The following is a 24,976-nucleotide window of genomic DNA, read 5'->3' as shown; positions in this document are numbered from 1 at the left end:
TAAAAAAAAAATCTTTATTCTGTGTTTACGTTTTTGGAGGCTATATGAAGTATAATTTGGAGATCACAATGAGATTTTCAAATTTAAAATTCAATATTTAAATTTTCATTTTCTTGCTGCTCCAGTAAAGTTACCAATTAGAAAATTAATGATTCTTCATATTTTGCTTACATCTCATGAACTAGTTTTCCATCCATATGCTGATGACAGGGATGATAAAGCCCCATCATCAGTGTGAGGTTTTGAGATTATTAATTATAAAAAGGACTGATTGTAGAGGCCCTAAAAAGAGACCGAGATGTACAGCGTTAATATGGACTCCTTTCCATGCCTGAAAGAGCCTTAATGAAGGGTATTTTAGCTGTATGTGTGTGCATGGCCGAGGGGATTGTTACCTAGGGTAATAAAAACAGCTGGTAACATCTGCTTTGAATATTTATTTTTAAGTGAACTTCTGCCTTAAATGGGAAAATAACATCTCTAGAAAAAGAAAACAATATACTTTTCTTTTTGAACTCGAATGTTAACCATTACTTTCTGTGGTCATCAATGGAACCGAGCTCATTACAAATGCTACATACAAGAAAAGCTCATACGGCAGAAATGCCAACACAGAAACTATTCTCTTTTTATTTCCTTCTCATCTGCTCCTCTCCTCATACCTCCCTGGAATATTTTCAAAGCATCTAATAAAACTCAACTTATGTATTTAAGATGATGCACAGCATTTCTTGCACCGACATCAGTTAGTTTTGGGAGGGGACTTTGCTTTGAATTAGTTTCAAACAACATGTCATTAAGCAAGCCCGGTTAGGGGGAGTCTATACTTCAATGCTGTTCACCTCTAGAGAACCTAGTGCCTCCCAGAAGCCTGTTCCTCATCCTAAAGTGCCTTCCAGCGTTCCCTGGTAACCTGCATCCTACATCATGTGTGCACAACAGTGGCCGGTCCAGTATGAAGTTGTAAATAATCTATAATTATCACATTAAGAGTCTTAACTGGTTTGTTGGTTATTTTCAAACTCTACCATCAAAATATTTAGGTTACTGGGTGCTCAGAGTGAAGACATGCTATTTCATATCAGACATTTTTCAGAGGAAGTCTATCTTCTCTGCCTTCCAAACAGCAGCATTCAGAAGATACTCTAAGGAGGATTTTTAAGTTGAAGAAGTTTTAGGAAAGGGGATTTTAGGATGAGTCACTTAAAGAAACCTGTGATAAAATGGGGAAACAGCAACACTAACCAAAGTGAATGAAACACAAATATGAATTTCCTAAGCTATAAACTATTAGGCACAAGATATAAACAACATATTGCAACTTTATTAGATTTTTCTATTTTACTGGCTGTTTGGATTCAACAAAGGCCTTAGCAACCTGTAACTTATAACATCTTCAGGTGTCATAGTACAGAACACAAAATGTGATTAGATGGCACAAGAGCAGTCAACTTGCCCAAAAGAGCAACCGTTAACATCACAACTGTGGTCATTGCATGTTTTTATAATTCAATCACAAACAAAAATATTCAGTATCGTGCAGGTTCTCTGTTCCTGCTGTGCAAGAAATCATCCAAAAACAAATCAGTTTATCAGACCAGGCCTAATTAAGGACAGGTACCAAAAGGCGCTGCTATAGGTAAGTCAAAACTCTGCCTCATATTTCAGGATGAGAAATTAGCAAGTCTATGAAAAACTGCTCTTTTAGGCCCCTATTTCTACACCTCCATACATATTCCCTCCTCAACGTGTCCCATTATCCTTTCCTCTCGTATCTGGATAGGACTTTGTGCCTACTTTCCAAGTGAGAGTGGTGTTTAGGGTTTTGCTGGGTTCAGGGGAAGAGGGTGGATGGGTGGGTGAATTGACAAACTGACAAAAGGAGGAGGGAAAGAAAACATTTCAAAACCTTCTTATTTAATAGAACGCTCTTCATGATACCTCTCAGAATATAAACACAGAGCTTGGTGTAAAGAAGCTCACTGTCATGACTAAGACTTCTATGAGGAGTTAGGCAGTATCTTGATCTATCCCCACCCCCTAACAGATTTTCCTAAAACTTGTGGGATAATCAGGGAGGAAGCACATACATTCCTTTCCAAATGAGGGCAATGTTACTCTTCCCGGAAGGTAATATTACAACACTGGCTCCTGAAGGCAGCAGCCGCCCGCCAGCCACGTTGGAATGGACAGTTACAGCTGTGCACTTTGGAACCTGTCAGGTTTCAAGTCTGATGTCTGAGGAGTTTCAGTCCACCTCCATCCCATGAGGGGCAGTGGAGTTTGGTGGCTGCAGTCAGCATTCTATCCTTTGATCACAGCAATCGGTCTCAGTTTAATGGCCTTCTTGCTGATTCCAGCATCATGGCAGGTGTTCACCACATCCGTCACATTCTTATAGGACTCAGGAGCCTACAGGAAAGGAAATACAACGTTGTAAAAGTCTACTTAAAATGTAATCCTTGAAAGCATTAAACTTCATGTGGGATTAAAATGCACATTAAAATAACATTGAATTTTCTCTTTGCTGTATATCAAAAAAAGACAATGACTGAACTCCATGTTGGTAAGAGGATAGTAAGAAAAACTTTTATCTTTTTCTGTATTTCTCATAATTTCCCCATAGAATATATATTACTTGTATAACTAGGAAAAGCAGTAAATGTAACTGAATAAAACACATACACAAATACCCAACAGAAAGGAAATGCACCAAATCATCCTGTTAGGGGTAATTATATTTGGTTGGTAGTTACTGGCTACTTTGATTTCCTTTATTTCTATAGTTGTCAAAATTTCTGGAATGAATAGCTATTACCTTCACAATAAGGGAAAATTATTCAACGCATTTATATTACTGATACCACATGTGTGTATATGTTCACGTGTATACACATGTATACGCACATTCTTATTTCTGAGTTTCCCTTAAGACCTCCACCCTCCCTTCCCATCCAGTCACTGTCTTGCCATTTGGAACAGAGCATCACAATACCTCTCTCCCTGTTCATGGCAGCGCAGAAGCTCAGGCCTCCGAACCAGATTCCCAAAGGCCCTGTACATATCCCCTTCTAGCTCCTCTCCCATTCTCTTTCAATTTCTAACTTTCCAACGGCAGCCTCTGGACTCTTTCCAGGGAGTATGTGCAGAATCCTCTCCCTGTTCTCTTCTTCTCTGAGCATCCTCTTCACCCTCGTGTTTATTCTGAAACACAGATCTCCCCTAAGGATATTACTTCCACCTCCAACTTTCTGTAGTAGTTGCTATTTTCCGTCCTAAATGCGGTCCTGTCATCAGGCCTAGGAGTGTGACAGGTGTCCTTGCTTATCTTGGTTCTTTCCAGACCATTCGCACTCACTTCTCCCTAAGCACTCCCAGTTTTGAGTCTTGCAGTCCTCACGTTTCATTACCTCTTCTTCCTGCAGTTATCTGTTAGACTCGGAATCACTCCTTACCTTAGCATTATTTGAAGATTTCTCACTCCTGGCTCACTGTCACTCTGTCTTGCTATATATAATTCCAATGTTTTAAATATCTAGGAAGAGGGCCTCTCAGTATCTTGGCTTTATAGTTCCTTGATTTTTGCTCCTTCAATGCTTACCCTGATCATTCATTCCCAGCTAGGGCCATACCCTAGAACCTGTCCTTACCAGTGACCACAACTCCTCTGTAACTTCAGTTTCAAGCATGTCAGGCTGGTGATCACAGCTGGGTTTCCAGCTCCCTCCCTCCTGTGCTCCATCTCCAACAATCCTTTAACCCCATGAGACGTATAATCTCTTTGCAACACCCTCAACGGCCTTGTTTCCTTCCACTGTACCATATTTGTAAACCTAGTTCAAGTTAACTCAACATCTATTTCCTGTCTATACCTGTACAGCTGAATGTTCTTGAAAAAAACACCCAATCACTGAATTTAGCTCAAGTAGGCCCTTGCTGCTATGCTGGCAACCACCAAAAATCTCACCAGGCTGATTACTTTTTCTTAAATGTTATCTGATCCCTTCTCCTGCAGCCTCATTCTTAGCTTCTGGCACTACTATCTATTACACCTGAAAAGAGAAATAACTAGAACAGAATCTCCCTAAAATCTCACCATCTCTTCCCTGACTACCTGCATCCTACCTTCTCTCCTTTTATTAGGACTCATTATTTCAGCTCCTAAGAAAGACCAACCTCATCCACCTGGACACCCAATTCCATCTCCTCTCATCTATCCAAGGACATCGTTCCAGTAATTGCCCCCTCTTTCCTGCATCACCAATTTCTCTTCCAGATTCTCCTCATCAGTGTGCCAGATCATGTTACTCTTCTGCTCAAAATTCTCCAATGTCTTCCCAATACTCCACTCAGAATAAGAAGAGCAAAAGTCCTTCTGTCAAGGAAAAGGCAAGTACTCACACAATCTGGCGCTCTTGCCTCTGACCTCATCTCCCGCTTGCTTGCTCTTGTCACAAGTGGCCTCCTTGCTATTTCTCAAACATCCCAGTATAATCTCGCCTTAGTGTTTCTGCACAGGGCTGTTCTCCCTGGAAAGCTTGTCCCTAGTTACCTACATAGCCCACTCCTTCACTCCAGGTCTTCATTCAAGTATCACTACGCCCTACTTAAAACTACACCTTACACCCTATTTAAAACTGCACCCAGTTCCTATCTTTCCCTGTCCCATCTGTACTTTGTAGCACTTAATGTCATCTAACACACTAGATCTTTTACTATGTGCTTAGTTTCATAAGAAAGAGATTTGCTAGTTTTGTTCTCTGCAGTAACCCTAGAACTTACAATAGGACCTAACTATAGATGTTTAATAAGCATTTCTGAGTGAATGAAAAAATCGTATGTAAAACATTCACATAAAAAAAATGCAAAACGTCAATAGAGATTATCTGCGCTTGGTGGAATTTTTGATGGTTTTTGTTTTCTTCTTTGCATTTTCCAAAATCTCTTAACGAATCAGGTGTTTTTCTTCTCTTTTTTTTTTTTAAGAGAGGGAAAGAAGGAAGGGCAGAAGGAGAGGGAGAAAGAGATTCTAAAGCAGGCTCTATGCCCAGCATGGATTCCAGTTCGATCTCACAACTCTGAGATCATGACCTTAATCGGGTGCTTAACCAACTAAATCATCCAGGTACCCCATAAACAGGTGTTATTCTTAAAATCAGAGAGAAAAATTATTTATTTATTTTTTAAAAAGATTTTATTTATTCATGAGAGAGAGAGAGGGAGGCACGCAGAGACATAGGCAGAGGGAGAAGCAGGCTCCATGCAGGGTGCCCGACGTGGGACTCAATCCCAGGTCTCTAGGATCAGGCCCTGGGCTGAAAGCAATGCTAAACCGCTGAGCCACCCAGACTGCCCAGAAAAATTAATTATTAAGAAATAAGGCTTTGTCATACTCTGTGACTCAGTCTACTTTTAGGATTTCATTCTGATTATTAAAACAGCTCGGAACGCCTGCATAGCTCAGCGGTTGAACGTCTGCCTTCGGCTCAGGGCGTGATCCCAGAGTTCTGGGATCGAGTCCCACATCGGGCTCCCTGAGAGGAGTCTGCTTCTCCCTCTGCCTATGTCTCTGCCTTCTCTCTGTGTCTCTCATGAATAAATAAAATCTTAAAAAAAAAAACCAAAACAGCTGGAAAAAAAGCTTCAAGTGTGAAGGTATCACTTAATTTATAGTAGGAAAATTTGGAAGCCAATGAAGTGTCCAATATGGGCAGAAACTTATGATCCTTAGCTGGCAAGAATGACTTGGCAATGATTAAAAAGTGACACTCGGGCAGCCCGGGTGGCTCAGTGGTTTAGCACCACTTTCAGCCCAGGGCGTGATCCTGGAGACCCGGGATTGAGTCCCATGTCGGGCTCCCTGCATGGAGCCTGCTTCTCCCTCTGCCCGTGTCTCTGCCTCTCTTTCTCTCTGTGTATTCTCATGAATAAATGAATAAAAATCTTAAAAAAAAAAAAAGAAAACAGACCTCACAAACAATACTAATGTGCTAAATTAAAAAAAGGAGAGGGGAGGAAAACAACAACAAAAAGGAACAAAAGGATATAAATAAATAAAAAGACTACAAAATATTTGTAAACTACGATTATAATTAGTTTTAAAGAGAAAGCATTCAGGGAAAAAACGGAAAAGATAGTTAAGTGTCCTAGAAAAGGAAGTAACAGTTGCGTTAGGATACTGAGTTTTCTTCTGCATGACTTTTTTTCTCTTAAACTTTTAAAACAGGTTATGCTGCTTCTAACTTGAATATATACATACACATACATATAATTTAAACGAAATCTTGGCTCCCGGGAATCAAACAAAATGATTATCTTCCTTTTCAAATCTGCTTTCAAATTTAAATATAAGTATATAATAGCTGTGCAAAAGAAAGGTTAAAATGAATCTGCTCAAACAATTTTTAAAGTTTAATATGTAGAAAGGTAAGAATTATTTCTATGGACTTGGCTTGTAATTAATCTCCAAACAAAAAAACAATGATAAACTATAACTGAGATTATTAAAAACAAAAACAAAACATAATACCTAATAGTAAAACCAAAAATTATGCTCTCTATATAGTGGCATAAATCACAGTTTTATGCTGAACATTTATCAAAGCTTCACTTACCTCTTCCATAACCAGTTTGGGTGAGGCAACTCGGATTGCGATTCCCATATCTGCCAGTTTGTCCAAGACATCCTGGAAATCTAAATTACGACGAGATTTTGCTCGGGACAATGCACGGCCCTAGATTGGGAAAGGAATGAATTTCACTATATAAATTCTGAGCTACAACTTATGTTCAACTCCAGCAATTATTTAAACCCTTAGGATTATCTGCCTTTTCCTTGACTTCTTTAGTTAGAAAACCATCTTTTTCTATTTTATCAACCTTATTAGGGGTCTTCCATTAAAGATCTCATCATATCCTTCTAGACAACAAATTGCCATCTACATAAAACAGTAAGTATTGAAAATTTTAATTTTGTATTTCTAAATACTATTACCAATTCTTTTTTTTTTTTTTTTACTATTACCAATTCAATAATAAATAAATTTATTTTAATTGTAAATAGCATATCTGTAATCACAATACCTTTGTGGTTTGTGATTTAAAATAGTTTCTCAACATCCCACTACTCACATTTTGGACCAGATAATTCTTTGTCATGTAGAATGTTTACCAGCATCCTTGGCCTCTACTAGAAGCCAGCAGCAAAGCATCCTTCCCTCATTGTGACCACCAAAAAAAAAAAAAAAGCTTCCAGGTGTTGTTAACGTATTGTGTGAGATGTGCCAATTTTGATCACTGTGTTAAAATGAAGAGTTGGGAGGTAACTGGTAATATGAGAGAGGATCAGAGAAAAAGGTTCAAATATATTTGTGAGGGTCTGCTCTCTGAGAAGGTAGTCTATAGAGTTTCTATTCTCCACTCCCTCACTAGCTAATAAGTCTCTCATGGCTCACAACAGGGGGTTGGCAAGCTAGTAGGGGTCCAAATCTGGCCTACCACCTGTGTTTGTAAATGAAGTTTTATTGGAACACAGTAATTCCCACTGGTTTATATATTGTCTATGGCTGCTTTTTTTTTTGCTGCGATGGCACAACAGAGTAGCTACTACAGAGACCATATGGCCCCAAAGCTTAGAATATTTACCATCTGGTGATTTACAAAAAAAGTTTATCAACCCCTGGCTTAGAAGAGGTGATATGGTGAGGTGTGTAGTCTACGTGCGGGCTCTGCCTCCACATCTTGAGTGGACCTATTAAGTAAGGAGCAAATGATGAAAATGACTAGGTCCAGTGAATCACTGAGATAAGCTGCGATGTGAATTTGCATCAGTTAAGGCTCTGTCCATTATGCTAATATGGCAATTTCCCAGTCTGGATGTTATGGACTTGTAGAGATGGGGAACAGTCCCTGGCCCTAAAATGACTCCACTAAGGTGGATACTGGTGACCCTAGTCTGTTCACTGGATGGTATATATTATGGGAATAAATTCAGGTAGAAGCCAAGACAGACTAAACTTCAACTTGGTTAATGCTCAGTCTAATACATTCACCCGTCAAAATGAAAAATGACGACTAAACTGAAGAGAGGATTTCTAAGTAAGTCTTTTCCTTACCGCTCCATGGCAAGTGGTCCCAAAGGTCTCCGTCATGCCCTGCTCGGTGCCCGTAAGAACGTAACTGCAGGTGCCCATGGTGCCACCAATGAGCACCGGCTGTCCAGTGAGCTGAAGGCACACACAAATCAGACACATCACAATGTAGAAAAGCATGAGGTTTTTATGCCTGATATTTACACATCCTCTTGCATTGCAGGACTGTGGGAGAAACCTGGGGCTCTAAATATGTTGCTTTTACAATCGTTATGACGACATATTTCAATTCTTGGATAATTGAGAGGGAAGTGGAAGGGAGTGAAAATGCAAGGACCAGGAAGGCAGCAGCAGACAGACAATACAAGAGCAAAGCCAAATTCAAATGTCTGGGATAGCATCATTAGGAGGAACCTCTCCAGGAAAGGCACTTGACCTCTCCAGGTTCTGATTTCCTTATCACAGGGAAAATGAGAGCAGGCTATAGGCCCTTCTACCTCTATCACAGCCAGACACCAAGAGGAGAGGCAAAGTGAACAGACTGAGTTTAATCTTAATCTCACCTTCCAATCAATTTAAAGGCCTTGAAAAGATCACATTTATGGGGTAAAAGATTCTCCATGCGGGATGTTTTAGTTTACTGCAAGCATAAATAAGGGGGGAGTCACTGCCTCAGAGAAGACTGGAAATGACTGTTCTCATGGAGGACAGATTTTTCTTTTCACAACTGCTGCCTGTTTAAATTCACCCATGTTAGAAATACCTAAATCATGCCTCCATGGCTTAAAACCACAAATGGCTTAGTACATACTTGGTAATCCACAGCAATGAGGGGATGGTGAGGAGGGAAAGCTCGAGTGGATCCCTTCCTGTGTACCAACAGTGTCCGTTCCTTTCCATCCACCACGTGCTGTTCTACTTTGGCAATATTGTGAGAAACATCATAGATCACATGTAGGTCCAAGTCATCGGGGGTTGTGTTGAAGACCTTGGCAAAAGCCTAAAAGGAAAAGCCCAAGTTAAAAGCAACCAGAACCAGCTCTTCAAAACTCATCGATTTCAGCTGATCTATTCCTATAGGGAATGAGAGATTAAAGAGCTCAAATATAGTAGTAGTATTAACCTTCACAGGAAAGACAACATCTTTTACATCACATTGCAAATTCCTTTTTTTAAAAAAATTACTAATTTATTTGAGAGAGGGAGATATCACAAGCAGAGGGGAGGGGCAGAGGGAGAAGCAAATTCCTCCCCGAGCAGGGAGCCCGATGTATGGCTCAATCCCAGGACCCCAGTACCATGACCTGAGCCAAAGGGAGACGCTTAACTGACTGAGCCACCCAGGAGCTCCTCACATTACAATTACCACTCCATAAATTCCAACTCTGGATGAAAACCTGCTGAGCTATTCTTGATCCCACCCTTCAGAACGGCTTCTTCCTCAGCCTTCTAATCTTCGTGAATGCACTTCTATCCATCTGCTGCTCAAGGCAAATTCTAGGAATAATTTTGGCTTCTCCTCTTCTCTCATTCCCCATACCTGATACTCTGCTGGCTTAGTTTAAGGAGACATGAAGAGCCTGGACACTTTGGTAATATTTCCAATATTAACTACATAGATTCCCAAAACCGGATTCTATAGGTTGTTTAAAACTTCACCATGAAAAACAGATGAGCAACTTCAACTATACCTGACGGGTTAAGAAGGTCATGGAAGAGCGGTTGACCCAGGCATAGTTCCCAGCAGCTGCCATCCCCTTCAGGTAGTCCTGACCCTCTGGGGAAGCAATCCGAGCACAAGCCAACTGCCGGTCGTTGACTATAATCTTGTCTCTTTTCATGGCTTTTTCCATAGCTACCAGTGCATCTGGACAAGAGAAAGAGCGAGTCTAAAACAGCTGGTTTTCCCTTATAATTCAGATTTATTGCAAAAAGAGAGGCTACATTTAAATCCACTTTTTAAAAAGCAAATAAAATACGACTTTCCCTTGGAAGCTTTTCTAAGTTCATCTATTTGCTTGGTCAAGACATAGTTATTGAGAACCTTTTGTTAGTGTTGTGTGACTCAAGTTTGGGGGTTACAAAGATAACACCTTCCCTGGAGGAACTTACAAAGGGAATAAGATGTGTATAAAAACAGCAACAACATGGTCTTAGTTACTCCTTTCCTGGCATGAAGATGAACAGAGGTGTAGTAAATACATCTTATTACCATCATGGTTTTAAAAAGTAATCTTTTAGTGACTTAACAGAAAAGAGCTGGAGGCAAGTTGCTAGAACAGCAGAAAAATCAAATTCCCCCCCCCCCCAAAGATTTTTATTTATTATTCATGAGAGACAGAGAGAGAGAGAGAGGCAGAGACACAGGCAGACAGAGAAGCAGACTGCATGTGGGGAGCCTGATGTGAGACTTGATCCCGGGTCTCTAGGATCAGGTCCTGGGCTGAAGGCGGCACTAAATTGCTGAGCCATGCTAGCTTTCGTTCAAAGTGGTCATTAATCACTTTGGGCTGCCCCAGGAAAATCAAATTCATGGCAAAGTGTAGAGAAGTTATTCAGTAAAGCTCAGAATTACTAGTCAGTGCTCCATATATTTGCTAGAATATTCTAATGGGTCAGGATGTCCCAAATTAGTAAATTCCCATAGAATGAAATGTACACACAAAGATGAATTACATTAAAAAAAAGAATTACATATGCATCTTAAGGTTTATAATAATGTCCATGTGTCTTCTCATAAATTCATAAAAGCCTTTCACATGTCCAAAGTGATCTTGTCGCTATTCCCCTGCCTTCTCCTTTCTTCATGCTGTCTTTTGGTCATAAACTTCCTTTGTGCATGACTGTCCAAACTGCAAACAGTATGTATTCATGATGCCACCTCCAAAATTTTTTTCCTAAACACTTTACTATATAGACTATTCTGTTGTATTTTATCAGATACTACCTTTTCATTTTAATGAACGTGACATCCTTCTTGAGACAGGAGTTTTTGAGGGCAGGTCCTTACTAAGTTCATCACTGAGTCCACTCTGTAACACTTAACCTTGCATATAGGTATGTTAGAACCATGTGCATATGTCATAAATGTATAAATGAAATAGTTTATGTGAAGTATTTAATTTCTTATAACAATACCATGTGAAATAGTAAAAATCTATGCATTATATAGTTTCAGAGCTCTCTCCCTGAAATCTCTATTTGGTTCCCCATAAATGTGTGTTTGAGCACTGAGTCTAAAATTAGATCCAGACTATACCTGTGGCTACTTGGTGGCCCAAGCCTCTGCTTCCACTGTGGATCATCACACACACTTGTCCCTTATGGTCGATGCCCATTTTCTTAGCAGCATACTCATTGAAAATCTCATCCACAACCTGGATTTCTGCATAGTGGTTGCCTGCTCCCAGGGTCCCCAACTGCAAAAATAAGAATGTCTGATAAAACAGCTTCTATTCTGCTTTTAAAGATTTATTGTTTTAAGAGCGAGAGAAAGAGCACCAGTGTGCATGCCCAAGTGGGGGGATGTGCAGAGGGAGAGAGTCAAGTAAACTCCCCACTGAGGATGGAGCCTAACACTGATCTTGATCTCAGCACCCATGAGATCATGACCTGAGCAGAAACCAAGAGTCAGACTCTCAACCGACTGAGCCACCCAGGCACCCCGCTTCTATTCTGCATTTAAAAAGTCCATTTAAAAAGCAAATTGGTAAAATCAACCAATAACAAAAAATAATCACAGTGGTTTATATAACAAAGAAATTTCTGAACCTCAGCATGCTTCATGCATTTAAAGCAATACACAATGAAAATATGGTAATTCCCAAAGTTTATCGTATCATTATCTGCTTGAGATATATAGATATTAAAAGCTTCATAAACCCAAACTCAGACCACTATATGGCCTACAGGACATTTTAAACATTGCAGATAGAAGGGTCAACTTTTGAGATGAACTCTGGTGAATGCTGACTCTTACACAAGGTCCAAGCTCAAATGAGTTTTAAAACATCTATGAGCTTGCTGACACCTACCATTTACCTACCACTGAAGAATATATCCTGTAACTGGAGTTAATAGATGTTTAATAATCCCTGTGCCACGGGGATCATGGCACAGAAGTGCCAAAGAGTCTTTAGAAGCTGCCAAGTTTTAACTACTCTGATTTTCAGATAAGAAAGCCAGAGTCAGAGAAGCAAGAAACTTGTTCACAGTCACAGTGAATTAATGGCAAAGCCACTGCAATTAGCTGCATATTTCAAACATATGGTATATTCTTACCTCTTTTTTGTTTTTAAAGGTTTTGTTTTATTCATGAGAGACAGAAAGAGAAAGAGAGAGAGAGAGGCAGAGACAAAGGCAGAGGGAGAAGCAGGTTCCATGCACGGAGCCAGATGCAAGACTCGATCCCGGGACTCTAGGCTCATGCCCTGGGCAGAAGGCAGGGACTAAACTGCTGAACCACCCAGGGATCCCCGGTATATTCTTATCTCATGGACACCATGAACTAACAAGGTATGTCTTCTCATCTTAAGACTCCAGAAAACTCAGCCAAATCTGTGAACCATCAAAGTACATATATATGCAATTTGGGCATACATTTTAAGCCTTATAATCATATTTCATTTTTCTCTCATCCATTTCTAATTCAGCATGTCTTATTTTATGAACATCTGGCAAGTTCCTAACAGCTTTTTAAAAGAGTAAGAATGAAGCCAACAGATCTGTGTTTTGATATACAGTGAAAAACCTGGGGATATATTTGCTACACAGAAGATAACCTTTTCCCCCTCAACGAAAACATAGCCAACGTGCCCCTCCCCCACGCTGAGCACATTGCCCCTCCCAAATATTACCTGAGGAAGGCCTCTTTTCTTAGCCCTTGCAGAGACTTTATTGGGGTCGGCCTGCAACATCCTGCCGTACTCCTCACAGTGCTCCTTGTCCTCAGCCCAGGCATAGCCTTCCCTCAGGGACCAATCCACACCCATCTCTAAGGCCTCCTCCAAGTCTCTGTGTGAGTAATAAGGCCCAGTCATTTCACAGCCATGGTAGAGCAAAAGCTAAGATGACCATGTCTTAAAAGGGCAGAGGGAAGCAGTCCATTTACTACTGCCTGTGTACCAGGCACTGTGCTAGATCCAAAGTTTATGCTCTCAGGAACTTCAGTTTTTTGAGGAAAGCAGCTACATAAATAATTGTGACATAAAATTGTGATGCCATATTACAGACGATGACAGTTCTTTAGACATTTATTTAGTCCCTTGTACTCTTCCAATGTCATTTGCATTAGACTGCCTCTCTGAAAGGCAAAGAAAATTTATAACTAATCAGATACTACCACCTACCACTAACTACCACAGCTACTCACCTTCATTAATAATTTATGAAAAATTATGGCCAAATAATAAATAAACCTATGTAAAAACCTTCAGAGGGCGCAGGATACATTTTATGGTACCTTCGCACAAGTACTACATGGCTTCAGCACACATGCATTTTGAAGGTAGATGCACATACATTCACCTAAGATCTAGCCCTCCCTCCCAACATGCTATCCAGAAGGTTACAATTGTCCATGTCATCTCCCCATGATAGCCCATTTCAAACATTATTATACAAGACAAAATTCCTATCCAAAACATTTATGAGTATCTTGGAATTTATATGTTCCAGGTATGACTTTCAAAGTAGGGCTGCATATCAGGGACCACAAAAATCACAGATCCTCCAAGTGTATCAATTTTACTCCAATGTTTTGTTTTGTTTTTTTTTTGCTGGAGGGGAGCAGAATACGTAATAATTAGAAACATGCTGGTATTAATGTATGTACATGGAGGTAACTAGAATACAAAGTCACATAAATTTTAAAGATATTTTAAAGATAAATTTTAAAGAAGATGCCAAAGAAACATCCTTGTTAAGCACATATTCTGCAAAGCTTAAGACACATAGCTTTGAGGCACCTGGATGGCTCAGTGGTTGATTGTTGGCCTTTGGCTCAGATTGTGATCCTGGGGTCCTGGGATTGAGTCCTACATCAGGCTCCCCGCAGGGAGTCTGCTTCTCCCTCTGCGTCTCTCATGAATAAATACATAAAATCTTAAAAAAAAAAAAAAAAAAAAAAAAAGACGCACAGCTTTACATGAGCCACGACAGTACCATCAATGGCCATTGAAAAGGCAGTTATGCTGTGGTCTTTAATTTCATTCTCTACCAATTGAAATATTTAACATCCTAGTTAAATATACAACATTCCATGCTATCATTCAAAAAGGAAGGCTGTGGCTAAATATAGGTTCGCTGACAAAAGGCAGTTCAGAATACAGCCTTCTGTGTAAATTATTTATTTGTGAGAGACAGAGAGAGGCAGAGACACATGCAGAGGGAGAAGCAGGCTCCCTGTGAGGAGCCTGTGTGGGACCTGATCCCAGGATCCTGACCTGGGTCAAAGGCAGATGCTCAACCACTGAGCCACCCAGGCGTCCTTAAGTTTCTAAAATATAGTCTTCTGAAGCCAAAGGATCTTTGATTTGAATCCTGACTTTACTATTACCTATCTATCTTAAAGATTTTATTTTTCAGAGAAAGAGAGAGAGAGAGAGAGACAGACAGACTACAAGCAGGGAGAGCAGCAGGAGAGGGAGAAGCAGGCTCCCTGCTGAGCCAGGAGCCCGATGTAGGCTTTATCTCAGGACCTAGATATTATTACCTGAGCCGAAGGCAGATGCCTAACCAACAGAGCCACCCAGGCACCCTATTACCTCTTTAAACTTCCCTTTCCTTTCTTGTCAGTGGAGAATATTAGGGCTATCATCTCGACAAAATGACATGATATACATATACTATAGCACAGTGCCTTCCATGTAGCAAGTGCTTGATAATCGTCAGTGCGTATTATTCTAATTTCTGTGTGTCAAAGACTGTTCTAATGGACATCAGCTGACTAATGTCTCTAATAAATGAGGGGAGAGGAACCTCTTGTGTAAAAGAACAATTCCTTATTACTTCCTGAAAAGTGACTGAACATCCCCATCCCCTAAGCATCCTACATTGGATATGAGTATGAGGGTCATGTGGTTACTTTCTTTTCCATTCTGTTTATCGGAATCTTGTCCTCTTACTTGGCACTCATGGGGATGACACCTTTTGATCCCACTCCAACAGGAATATGGTCAAACATAGCTTGGGCAAGCTGCTCCTTCACAGGCTGGACATCGCTTTCATCTAAATTGGTCCTTAGCAAGCGGACACCACAGTTGATGTCAAATCCGACACCACCTACAAAATACAGAAGTTAGTCATAGATTAGCAAAACCAGGTAGTTGGGTAATGTTACCTACAGTTTCTCATTTTTTTTTTTTAAAGATTTATTCATTCATGAGAGACAGAGAGAGAGGCATAGGCAGAGGGAGAAGCAGGCTCCTCAAGGGGAGCCTGATGCAGAACTCGATCTTGGGACCATGGGATCACCTTGTGCTGAGCCACCCAGCATGCTGGGTTTCTCATCATTAATGCAAAGTTTGAAAGCAAGTTTTTTTTTTTAAAAAAACAAACAAACCCATTTTATTTATTTGAGAGAGAGAGAGAGAGAGAGAGACAGAGAGAGAGACATGTGCAGGAGTAGGGGGAAGGGCAGAGGGAGACAATTCCCCATGGAGCAGGAAACCAGATGTGGGGGCTCAATCCCAGGACCTTGGGATCATGACCTGAATTAAAGGCAGCCACTTAACTAACTGAGCTATCCAGGGGCCCTGACAGCTACCCTTTTAAAGAGAACTTTTTAAATTAAGTAGTCCATAAAGTAGGTGAAGTCTGATGACATCAAAACATTTAAATTAATGTACATACTATGGGTAGTTTGTGGGTCAGGAAGGCAGTGATGAACAATGAGTATCATCTAAACTACATATTAAAATGTGAATTACATGCTTCGTTTTTTTGTGGATCATTCTTATTGGGGTTTATGAATTCTATCAGCCTTTTCAAAGAGCCAATTTTGGGCCTTGTTCATCCTTTCTACTGTGTATTGTTTCATTACTTTTTTTTTTCCTCTGAGATTTAATTTTTTTATTTGAGAGAGCATGAATGGGGGTAGGGAGGGGCAGAGGGAGAAGCAAACTCCCCGTTGAGCAGGGAGCCCAATGCAGGGCTTGTGATCCCAGGACCTTGGGATCATGACCTGAGCTGAAGGCAGATGCTTAACTGACTGAGCCACTGAGGTGCCCCTTAATTTTGTCTTTTTTGGGTTTAATTTGTTGTTCTTTCTCTAACTTTGAGATGGATGCTTAGATCACTAGTATTTTAGTCTTTTTTTTCTAATTTGTGCATTTCAGGCTATATATTCCTATATGTCAAGTATGGCACTAACAATAGCCCATAATTTTTAGACACAGTATTTTCTATTAACATCAGTCACAGTTATTCTCTAGTTCCCACTATTTTTTTTTGACTTGTTAAACACAAATTGCTTTATCTGTAAATATATGTTTCCCCTTAGTTGTTGTTAATGACTTCCCACTTAATTACGCTACAGTAGGTAATACCTTCTATACCAGTGGTGTTTATATACCTAGAAGCTTCCAGAGAAGAAAATAATAATGCAAATGCATTATAAGCCTTTCAAACTTACTCTCTCGAGTGCACAACAAAGTTTTCCAAAGGCTCCTTGACCCGATAGATAATGAAATATGTACCTGTGTGTTACTCTTTTAAATACTCCTCAGTCTTAATTTCTGGCAAGGTAAACATTGTTAAAAGCCTTTGAGATCAACCTCAATTTGAAAAGTTTGAGAACTGTTGTTCTATAATTTCAATGCTTTAAAATTTGAGACCTGATTTATGGGTCTGCAATATGGTCAATTTGGTCAATTTTGATAAACATTCTGTGTGCACTTAAACTGTATTCTAGAGTTCTTGGATACACTGTGATGTGTGTACACACACTACACATATATATCAGTAGTCAAATTGTCATATCGGTCAACTGGATTGCTCAAATCATCTACATCCTTACTAACTGAAATTTACCAGAATCTCAGGAGAAAAACAGAACTAAGAATGCTGGGCTCATGTATCTGTACTTTTTCTCTGGTCTCTGCCTCACAAATTCTTACTGTTTCAGTAGCTTTCCTATGCTTTCAAACAGATGTGTTTTTGTCTTTTGAAAACATTATCTTAGCCTTTCCTGTTATTCTTGGCAGAGGACTGCCCTCCAAGCTTATCCATCACTGTTAAAGGCAGAACTGTCAAGATACAATTAAACTTTCATTTCTTTTTCAGACCCTAAAAGCAAAGATACTACTTTTGGTGTGAAATATTTTCAGTGAGAGCACCCCACAGGAGAAAAGATGCATACAACTAGAAGTCAGTCGTAATGATGATAATAAGAGCACTCACCCAGTACTTCCTAAGTGCCTAGTACTGTGCTAAGTATTCTGCACAGGCTAACTCATTTACTCCTCACTGTAATGCTATGTGGAATTAACATCACTAGGTCCAATCTGCCTGAGAGTTAACCAGGACACAAAGAAGACACACAATTTGCTAGCGAAGTGTTTTAGTTTATTCTGTAGCCAATGTCTAGAAAGTGCCTGGCATATAGTAGGAGCCCAATTAATCTTCCATAAATGTATGCTTTACTTGATGTTTTAATTGCCTCTTGGGAGCGTCCACAACTAATTCTTTCAGTGAATAAGGGCACAAGAAAATGACAGAACATGATGAGACCGAGAGATATCCATACTCTTATCTCAGAAGAGCTATGTTGCACACCTGACAGCTGACGTGCACAGTGACCTTACCTGGGGATACCACTGCTTCGGGGTCATTCATATCGAAGGCTGCCATATTCCCAATAGCAAACCCATAACCTGAATGGACATCAGGAAGCCCAATAGATCTCTGAAAGAGAATTAGAAAATGAAATACAGCTCTGGTTGCCTGATGAGATCACAGTAATTCTCAAAGGGGCTGTGGGTTGAAGCCTTCCCCAACTCAAGGTCTTGTTTTTGTGAAACCTTCTCTATTGGTGGAAACTAAGTATAAAAACTCCTAATCATAAAGCTAAAAATAACAGGAAAATTTTTTTTTAATAAAGTCTGACCATTAACTAAGGAAACTGAAACAGAAAACCCTCAGTAGAACATGCCACAGGAGGAATACATACTAACTTTAAGGAAGTATTACGTTTTAAATATTATTTTTAAAAAAGATTTATTATTTTAGAGCGAGAGTGCTCGCAAGTGTGGGGTGAAGTGGGAGGGAATCTTAAGCAGAGTTCCCGCTGAGTGTGGAGCCCAACACAGGGCTCAATTTATGACCCTGAGATCATAACCTGAGCTGAAATCAAGAGTTGGATACTCAACCGAGTCACCCAGGTACCTCAAAGTAGTATTACATTTATTTTTTATTTATTTTTTTAAAAGATGTTATTTATTCATTCATGAGAGAGAGAGAGAGAGAGAGAGAGAGAGGCAGAGATACAGGCAGAGGGAGAAGCAGGCTCCATGCTGGGAGCTGGACGTGGGACTCGATCCTGGGACTCCAGGATCACGCCCTGGACCAAAGGCAGGCACTGAACCACTGAGCCACCCAGGGATTCCCAGTAGTATTACATTTAAAGACAATCTTTACACATTGACAAATTGTGGTCATGTCAGGCTAAGTGAAATCTGATTTATACAGGCCCTTAGTGTTTAAGCAATCAGAGGCAAATGTAATGCATTTGATGGCATGAATACTGTACACTTTCTATATCCAGGGCCTAGAAAAGGGCCTTGACCTGGGAAGAATGCAGGTCAAACTTGGTAAGGACGTATGTAGACACCTACACACCTACGAGTTTCATTTTTTGCCCAAGTGCCAGCATAGTAAATAGTATAAAGGAATCAAAAAATGTCTGTTTGGATTTCACACCTTCCTTTGATGGTGGAGCCTGAATGTTAGACCAATGGAGGGGGCCCCAGTTGCACCACCCAGGCCTACCCATTACTGCCACTTCCCTCCTTTACCAATCATGCCTGTAACACCTATACTGTCCTTTCTCCCTCCTCACAGGTCTAACCCTTAAACTTTTGTCCTTTCTTTCTCCAATCATCTTCTTGAATGAAGCCAGAGCCAAACTTTGAATGGTGGTACCCTGATCCAGGAATAATGATGTACTGTGACGAAGAAACAAGAAAACAAAACTACTTCAAAGATTCTCAAATGCTTACAGATTCTAGCAAAAGGTAACCAGAAACTGAGACGCTATCCAGACTCAATTATTTCTTTAAGTTCCATGATTATTTCTAGATGTTTGAAGGTCACTACCTAAACGACACCACTATTGGTGAGGCATGGCCATTCATCCACTCAGCAAACTTTTAGACTAAGAGAAAATATAAATGATTAAAACTCTGAACATGGACTCACATGAACAATCCCAGGCAGGGCTGCCACATTGCCAATTTGTTTCATGGCTGGTAGGAAGCCACCAACACCTGAAGACAAAAAAATTCAATATTAGGAAAGGGGACATAATTGATTTCTAGCATTAAGTGTATTCATATGTTTCTACCTTCCATTGAATGAAGGGGTAGTGGTTAGGACTATCAGAACAACAAAGCATGACAGGACACTTGAGGTGAAGTGCCATCAAGATGGCAGAGAAAGGTAGTGATGGCAACTAGAATAATTACAAATGTGCTGTCAGCATCCTGTGCATTCTATGAGAAGGTTACTTGAAAACACTACTGACAAACGTAAAACAAGTAATAAATGTTATGATGCTGATGTAAAAAAAAAAACCACTTTATTCTTTGAATAGTTCATATTATTTACCAAAAAAAAAAAAAAATCAACAACGGTTTTACTGTGACAAAAAAGCGCAAGGTAGATGAACTGGGAAAACACTGGACTGAGGGGCAGGGCATATGGGGTTCCAATCCCAGCTCTATCACTCGGTCACAGTGTCATTTTAGGCAAGTCACGATGTCCTAGTGGAGAGAGAAGTGGGATTCAGATTGTTGAGCTCAAAATAAAAGGGTTAAAAACAGGTTCCATTTGAATACCATCAACACTGTTAGAGCATTATATTAGAACTTTATACACTTAGCTCTAAACATTGCTGTACTTCGGCGGGATAAGTGTAATCAACTCCCTTTTACAGATGAGACTAGCTGTGAGGCTACTCAGTGTACTGGTTAAGAATATGGACTTTGGAATCAGTCCGTATTCTGGACTTGAGTTCCATCTTTGTCACCGAGAAGCTATGCAATCGGACAAATTAAAAGTACTTAAGGTTACTAAGCCTTGACTTACGCATCTGTAAAATGGAGAAAACATCTTCCTCTTAAAATTACTCTAAGAATTGAGGTAATCTCTGTTAAGTACCTAGCAAGGTGCCCGGCACATAATAAGTGCACAATAAATGGTAGCTTGTTATTACTGTCCAAAGTTAACTTTGAAACTAACCATGTTCACCTAGTTCTAAATAGTTTCTACAAAGCCAGGTGGCTAACAATGTGGTCACAAATAAGTAACAGGTTTCTGATCTCATTAAGTCTTTTTTTCTTAAGATTTTATTTATTTGTTCCTGAGAGCCACAGAGAAAGAGGCAGAGCCACAGGCAGAGGGAGAAGCAGGCTCCCTGCAGGGAGCCCAATGTGGGACTCCAGGATCATGCCCTGAGCCCAAGGCAGATGCTCAACCACGGAGCTACCCAGGTGTCCTTGATCTCACTTAAATCTTGGTCATTACCCGACAATACTTTTGTATTTTATTTTATTTTAATTTTTTATTTATTTATGATAGTCACAGAGAGAGAGAGAGAGGCAGAGACACAGGCGGAGGGAGAAGCAGGCTCCACGCACCGGGAGCCCGATGTGGGATTTGATCCCGGGTCTCCAGGATCGCGCCCTAGGCCAAAGGCAGGCGCCAAACCGCTGCGCCACCCAGGGATCCCTGTATTTTAAAATTATAATTGAACTACCATTTTCAGACCACAGGGAAGATACTATTGATATAACCACATGTAAAAGACTAATGTACTTACCACCTCCTCGACAGGCATTTCTTAATTCCTCAAACATTAATTTTTCCAGAGCATCATTCACATAGAAAACGCCTTCCACCTGGTACCAATGAAAAGGAAAAACTATGAGCACGCACCCATGATATAGAGAAAATGGGTAGAGTACACATTCTCTATATAATTATTTTGCTTTGCTCTTTATGAAACACTTCTCATTATCTTAAGCAAGCAGAAAACTTCCTAACAATGAGTACATGTTATCTTTAAATATGTCTTAAAAATGTGTTTGTAGTGCTCACAAATTGTTCTGTATTTTCTCCTACTTTTAAAGTGGCATTTAGGAATTCAAGAGGTAAAATATTTTTTGCATGTGTGAACTATGCTCTCATAGAGGCCAAAAGTCCCAATACTCTTGTGCTTCTAAAAATCAGTGGGTCTTGATAAATAGATGAATAATAAAAATAGGATTCTAAATATAAATATGCAGTCATGTGATCCTAGTGTATTTTTCCTGTGCCTAAGATAATAGCACATTACACTTGTGTCCTGTGCTGATTTACAAACCTACGTGTAGGTAAATACGGAGTAAAAAAAAAGTTTTGACATATAGCTATTCAACTGTGTGTTTAGTTCCATAATCTACATAATTTTGAGAGAATAAAGAAGCTTGATAAAAGAATACAAAAGACGATGGAGGACACAATTCTGTAACACCAAAGGCCCACTCACACTAATAGAGAAACAAAGACTTAACATTTAATTATCTGGACAAATTTCTTTATCAGAAAGAAGACTTCTGTGCGAATAACACCACCAGTTGAAGGAAAATGTTTCCAGTACAATTTTCTAAGGGCTACATTTATTACTTTAACAAACATTTACTGAGGACTTAGTATGCTTTAGGCACTGTATTGGGCATTAGGGAAAATATGAAGAACATGTAAGATCCTGTTTTTGAGGAATTTCCAGTCCATGATGCAGCCCAGACTGGAAAACTGAGTGCAATGAGGCAAGCAAGTGCTATGACAGGTGAGTGTTATGGAAGAAACTGATGAAATGGCTCAGCAGCCTAGGGAGCTGGAGGTTTCTGGGATGTTCACTATTTGAACCAGCTCTTCGGAGTCAAGAGATGTCACTGGAGCTGCAAGACATTTAGAAGATCTAAAGGAAACACAAAGACGACATCAAGTTGGGAAGTGAGTGTTTTGGGGAAGAAATTTTAGTGCAGACTGCGCGTCTTACACGAGGAATGGAGATGAAGTAAGACAGATACCATGTCACTGTGAATGACACTGTGAATGACATTTCCACTCATCTCATGAGAATGGGAATACAATAGAGGCAATAAGGCATAAAGGTGACTTTTTAAGAGCAGCATATCAAGACTTCAACTCTCCACTCTTAGGGAAGTGGCAGTCATGTGTCTTACAAATGTTAAACCAGAACTGCCTAGCAAAACAAGACTTGCTCCGAGGCGGGATCAGCAACAGTGCGTCTATCAAACGTTAGCCCAGAAGAGCTGCCAGACCTTGACAGTGTGTCATCAGGACCACCACGGCCTGGTTTCTCCTGCTCCTCCATTCAGGGAGCCAGAGTCCACATACAGAAACCGGCTAAATGGGAGACAGCAAAAAGGAGCCTTAAGTCCGTGGCCCTTTCTTCTCAGTGTCTAGCTCTGCTCACGGGCGACACTCAGGTAAGTTCCGATACTGAGTAAAAGAGTAGAGTCGCTATCAGGAACTTTTACCAAGGACACAGAACCACAAACCTCCCATACCCGGACAGGGCACCTTAAGAGACCTCAAAGACCTATTTAACAACATATGCACCCAAACTTGACTCTTCCCTTCACTTTCGCCGAACAGGCACAAGCGGCAGGGAGCCGGAGCGGCGGTGAGCCCAGGCTTTCGCACCCCCCGGTACGGACCATCATTCGGTCCGAGGAAGACCAGTGTCGCAGGTGTCAGTAGGGGCTGAGCCGCTACTGACCGGGAGGAAGCTGCGTTACCGACCCAGCCCTAGCCCGGGGAGTATCACCCGAAACACGAGCCACCCTGCCCTGTGAACTTTCTAGACGCTGCGAGGCCCAAACACGCCTCAGCAGGCGGCGGCCGCTAACAACCGCCTCAGCGAACCGAGGTCCGTGCGCGCCGCGCAGAAGGCCCGCGAGACTCGGGAGCGGAGCTCGGGCCGGCAACTCCGCCCCGGGCTGGCTGTGCCACCGAGGAAAGAAAAAAATAAAAAAAAAAAAGGGACACTGGCGTCCCTAAAGCTCGGGAGCGTCGGGTCCTCCGGTGCGTCTTCGAGACTTCCATGACAAAGCGCCTTACAAGCGCCGATGTGGCGACCGCTAGGGCTTCCCCGGGGACGTCCCGCTCTGCCGGGAGGTGGGGCCGGCCGGGGTGCGGGCGACGGCGGTTCCGCGCGAACGCAGGGGTGGCGGGGTGGCGGGGCGGCGGGGCGAGGGGGAGGCGCCGCGGGCCCCCAGGCGGCAAGGCCTCGCCAACGGCTCCCGCTTCCCCGCCTCACCTGCATGTTGGGCACGAAGCCCTTCTTGATTCTCCAGCAGTTTTTATTGATCTTCTCCAAGAACTGTAGCTCATCATTATAGCTGCGACTCATGGCGGCGACGAGGCTGACGAGAACTCCCGGCTCCGCTTCGAAGAGCCGCTGCCGCGCTGTCCCGCGGCCGGAAGCACCGCCCTCCGGAGGCCGACGCGCAGGCGCGGCCAGCTCCGCCGCAGGCTGGGCGACGGCGAGCGCCGAGGCTCGAAACTCGTAGCAACCAAATCGCTTTTCTCTCGTTAAGTTAGACTGCCCTCTAGTGTTCACCTTTCTGGATATTGACGGGTCCTTTCCTTCCCGGCCCAAAGCTAAGCTAAAGGCAGTCATTTTTAGTGAGATGTAGTCATCCTTCGTTTTGGAAGTGCTTTTCCGCGCTGGAAGAATGTGGATCAGGTCCGAGTGCTGTAGTGAATATCTGCTGGGTGCTTACGTTCGCAGCAGCGAGCGGGGAGATGTCTGCAGCCGAGAAGCATGTTCCTGGAAATCCGTAATGCCTGAGAATGAATTTGTGGGTGCACCTTCAATAAGCCTCTGTCATTCCAAAGAACGAAAGTGACAGCTTATCCTTGAGTCCGGCGAACGCCGATGCGGTGGGTAGTACGGCCGCGCGTGCGCGGGGAAGGCGAACGCAGCGCAGCCGGCCGGGCCCCCCGCGGCCCCCGCGCCCCCCGCGCCCCCCTGCTCACACTGGAAGGGGATTTTTACGTGCTTGTTGCGGCCTCTAGTCCTTCCTCATGCAAATAGCGGCGACTTTGGAATTGGGAAGACTTGGATTCAGATTCTACCTCTGCCTTGCACGCAGAGGCTGCTTTACCAGCCCTGTAGGACTCATCCCTCGTCACCTCTGTTCCCTCGTCTGTGAAATGGGACCACAGTGCTTCCGAGTGTCTGTGGGCATTGAGTGAGTGGCGGTGTGGAGTGACCAGTGCGGGGCTTGGCCCTGCAGGAACCCGCCGTCTTCCACTCGCTCCTGGATTGTCAGCTCCGGGGAGATGAAGCGGTGGGTTCTAGTCATTCTTACATTATCCATGTGGGTTCCCCTTTCCTCCGCTTCTGACCCCATTTCACCCCAGTGATTAGGTATATCGCCAACTACAAATGATCTAGGCTTAGGACTCTGCACTGTCATTTCATCTGGGAGGGAAAATCCTAAAACTTAAAGAAGTGGTATAACTTCCAGAGCTTCCTGTGACCACTATTTCTTACCAGAAACATCCAAGAGACAGGGTGTTCCTTTTTAAATCGAGCCTTGAAGTCTGCACACCCTCACTTTTTGTCAACTTGGTTAAAGATGTTAAATTGGGCA

At 41.7% G+C, this 24,976-nt stretch overlaps 1 protein-coding gene across 1 annotated transcript; it reads right to left on the bottom strand.

Annotated features, from left to right (window-relative positions):
* Window positions 1-1,304: 1,304 nt before the first annotated feature.
* RTCB (RNA 2',3'-cyclic phosphate and 5'-OH ligase) lies at window positions 1,305-24,340 on the bottom strand. Its single transcript, XM_026010941.2, has 12 exons — window positions 23,635-24,340; window positions 21,127-21,205; window positions 19,506-19,573; window positions 17,894-17,993; window positions 15,215-15,371; window positions 12,947-13,103; window positions 11,350-11,509; window positions 9,782-9,957; window positions 8,902-9,090; window positions 8,115-8,225; window positions 6,615-6,734; window positions 1,305-2,412 (listed from the first exon to the last, which is right to left on the bottom strand). The coding sequence occupies exons 1-12, from the start codon at window positions 23,995-23,997 to the stop codon at window positions 2,305-2,307; spliced, it is 1,788 nt and encodes a 595-aa protein (XP_025866726.1). The 5' UTR covers window positions 23,998-24,340; the 3' UTR covers window positions 1,305-2,304.
* Window positions 24,341-24,976: the final 636 nt, after the last annotated feature.

This window comes from Vulpes vulpes, chromosome 16, assembly GCF_048418805.1.
Source record: "Vulpes vulpes isolate BD-2025 chromosome 16, VulVul3, whole genome shotgun sequence".
Taxonomy (NCBI): Eukaryota; Metazoa; Chordata; class Mammalia; order Carnivora; family Canidae; genus Vulpes; species Vulpes vulpes.
The sequence above is the reverse complement of the archived record's forward strand: the minus strand, read 5'-3'. Positions and strand labels throughout refer to the sequence as shown.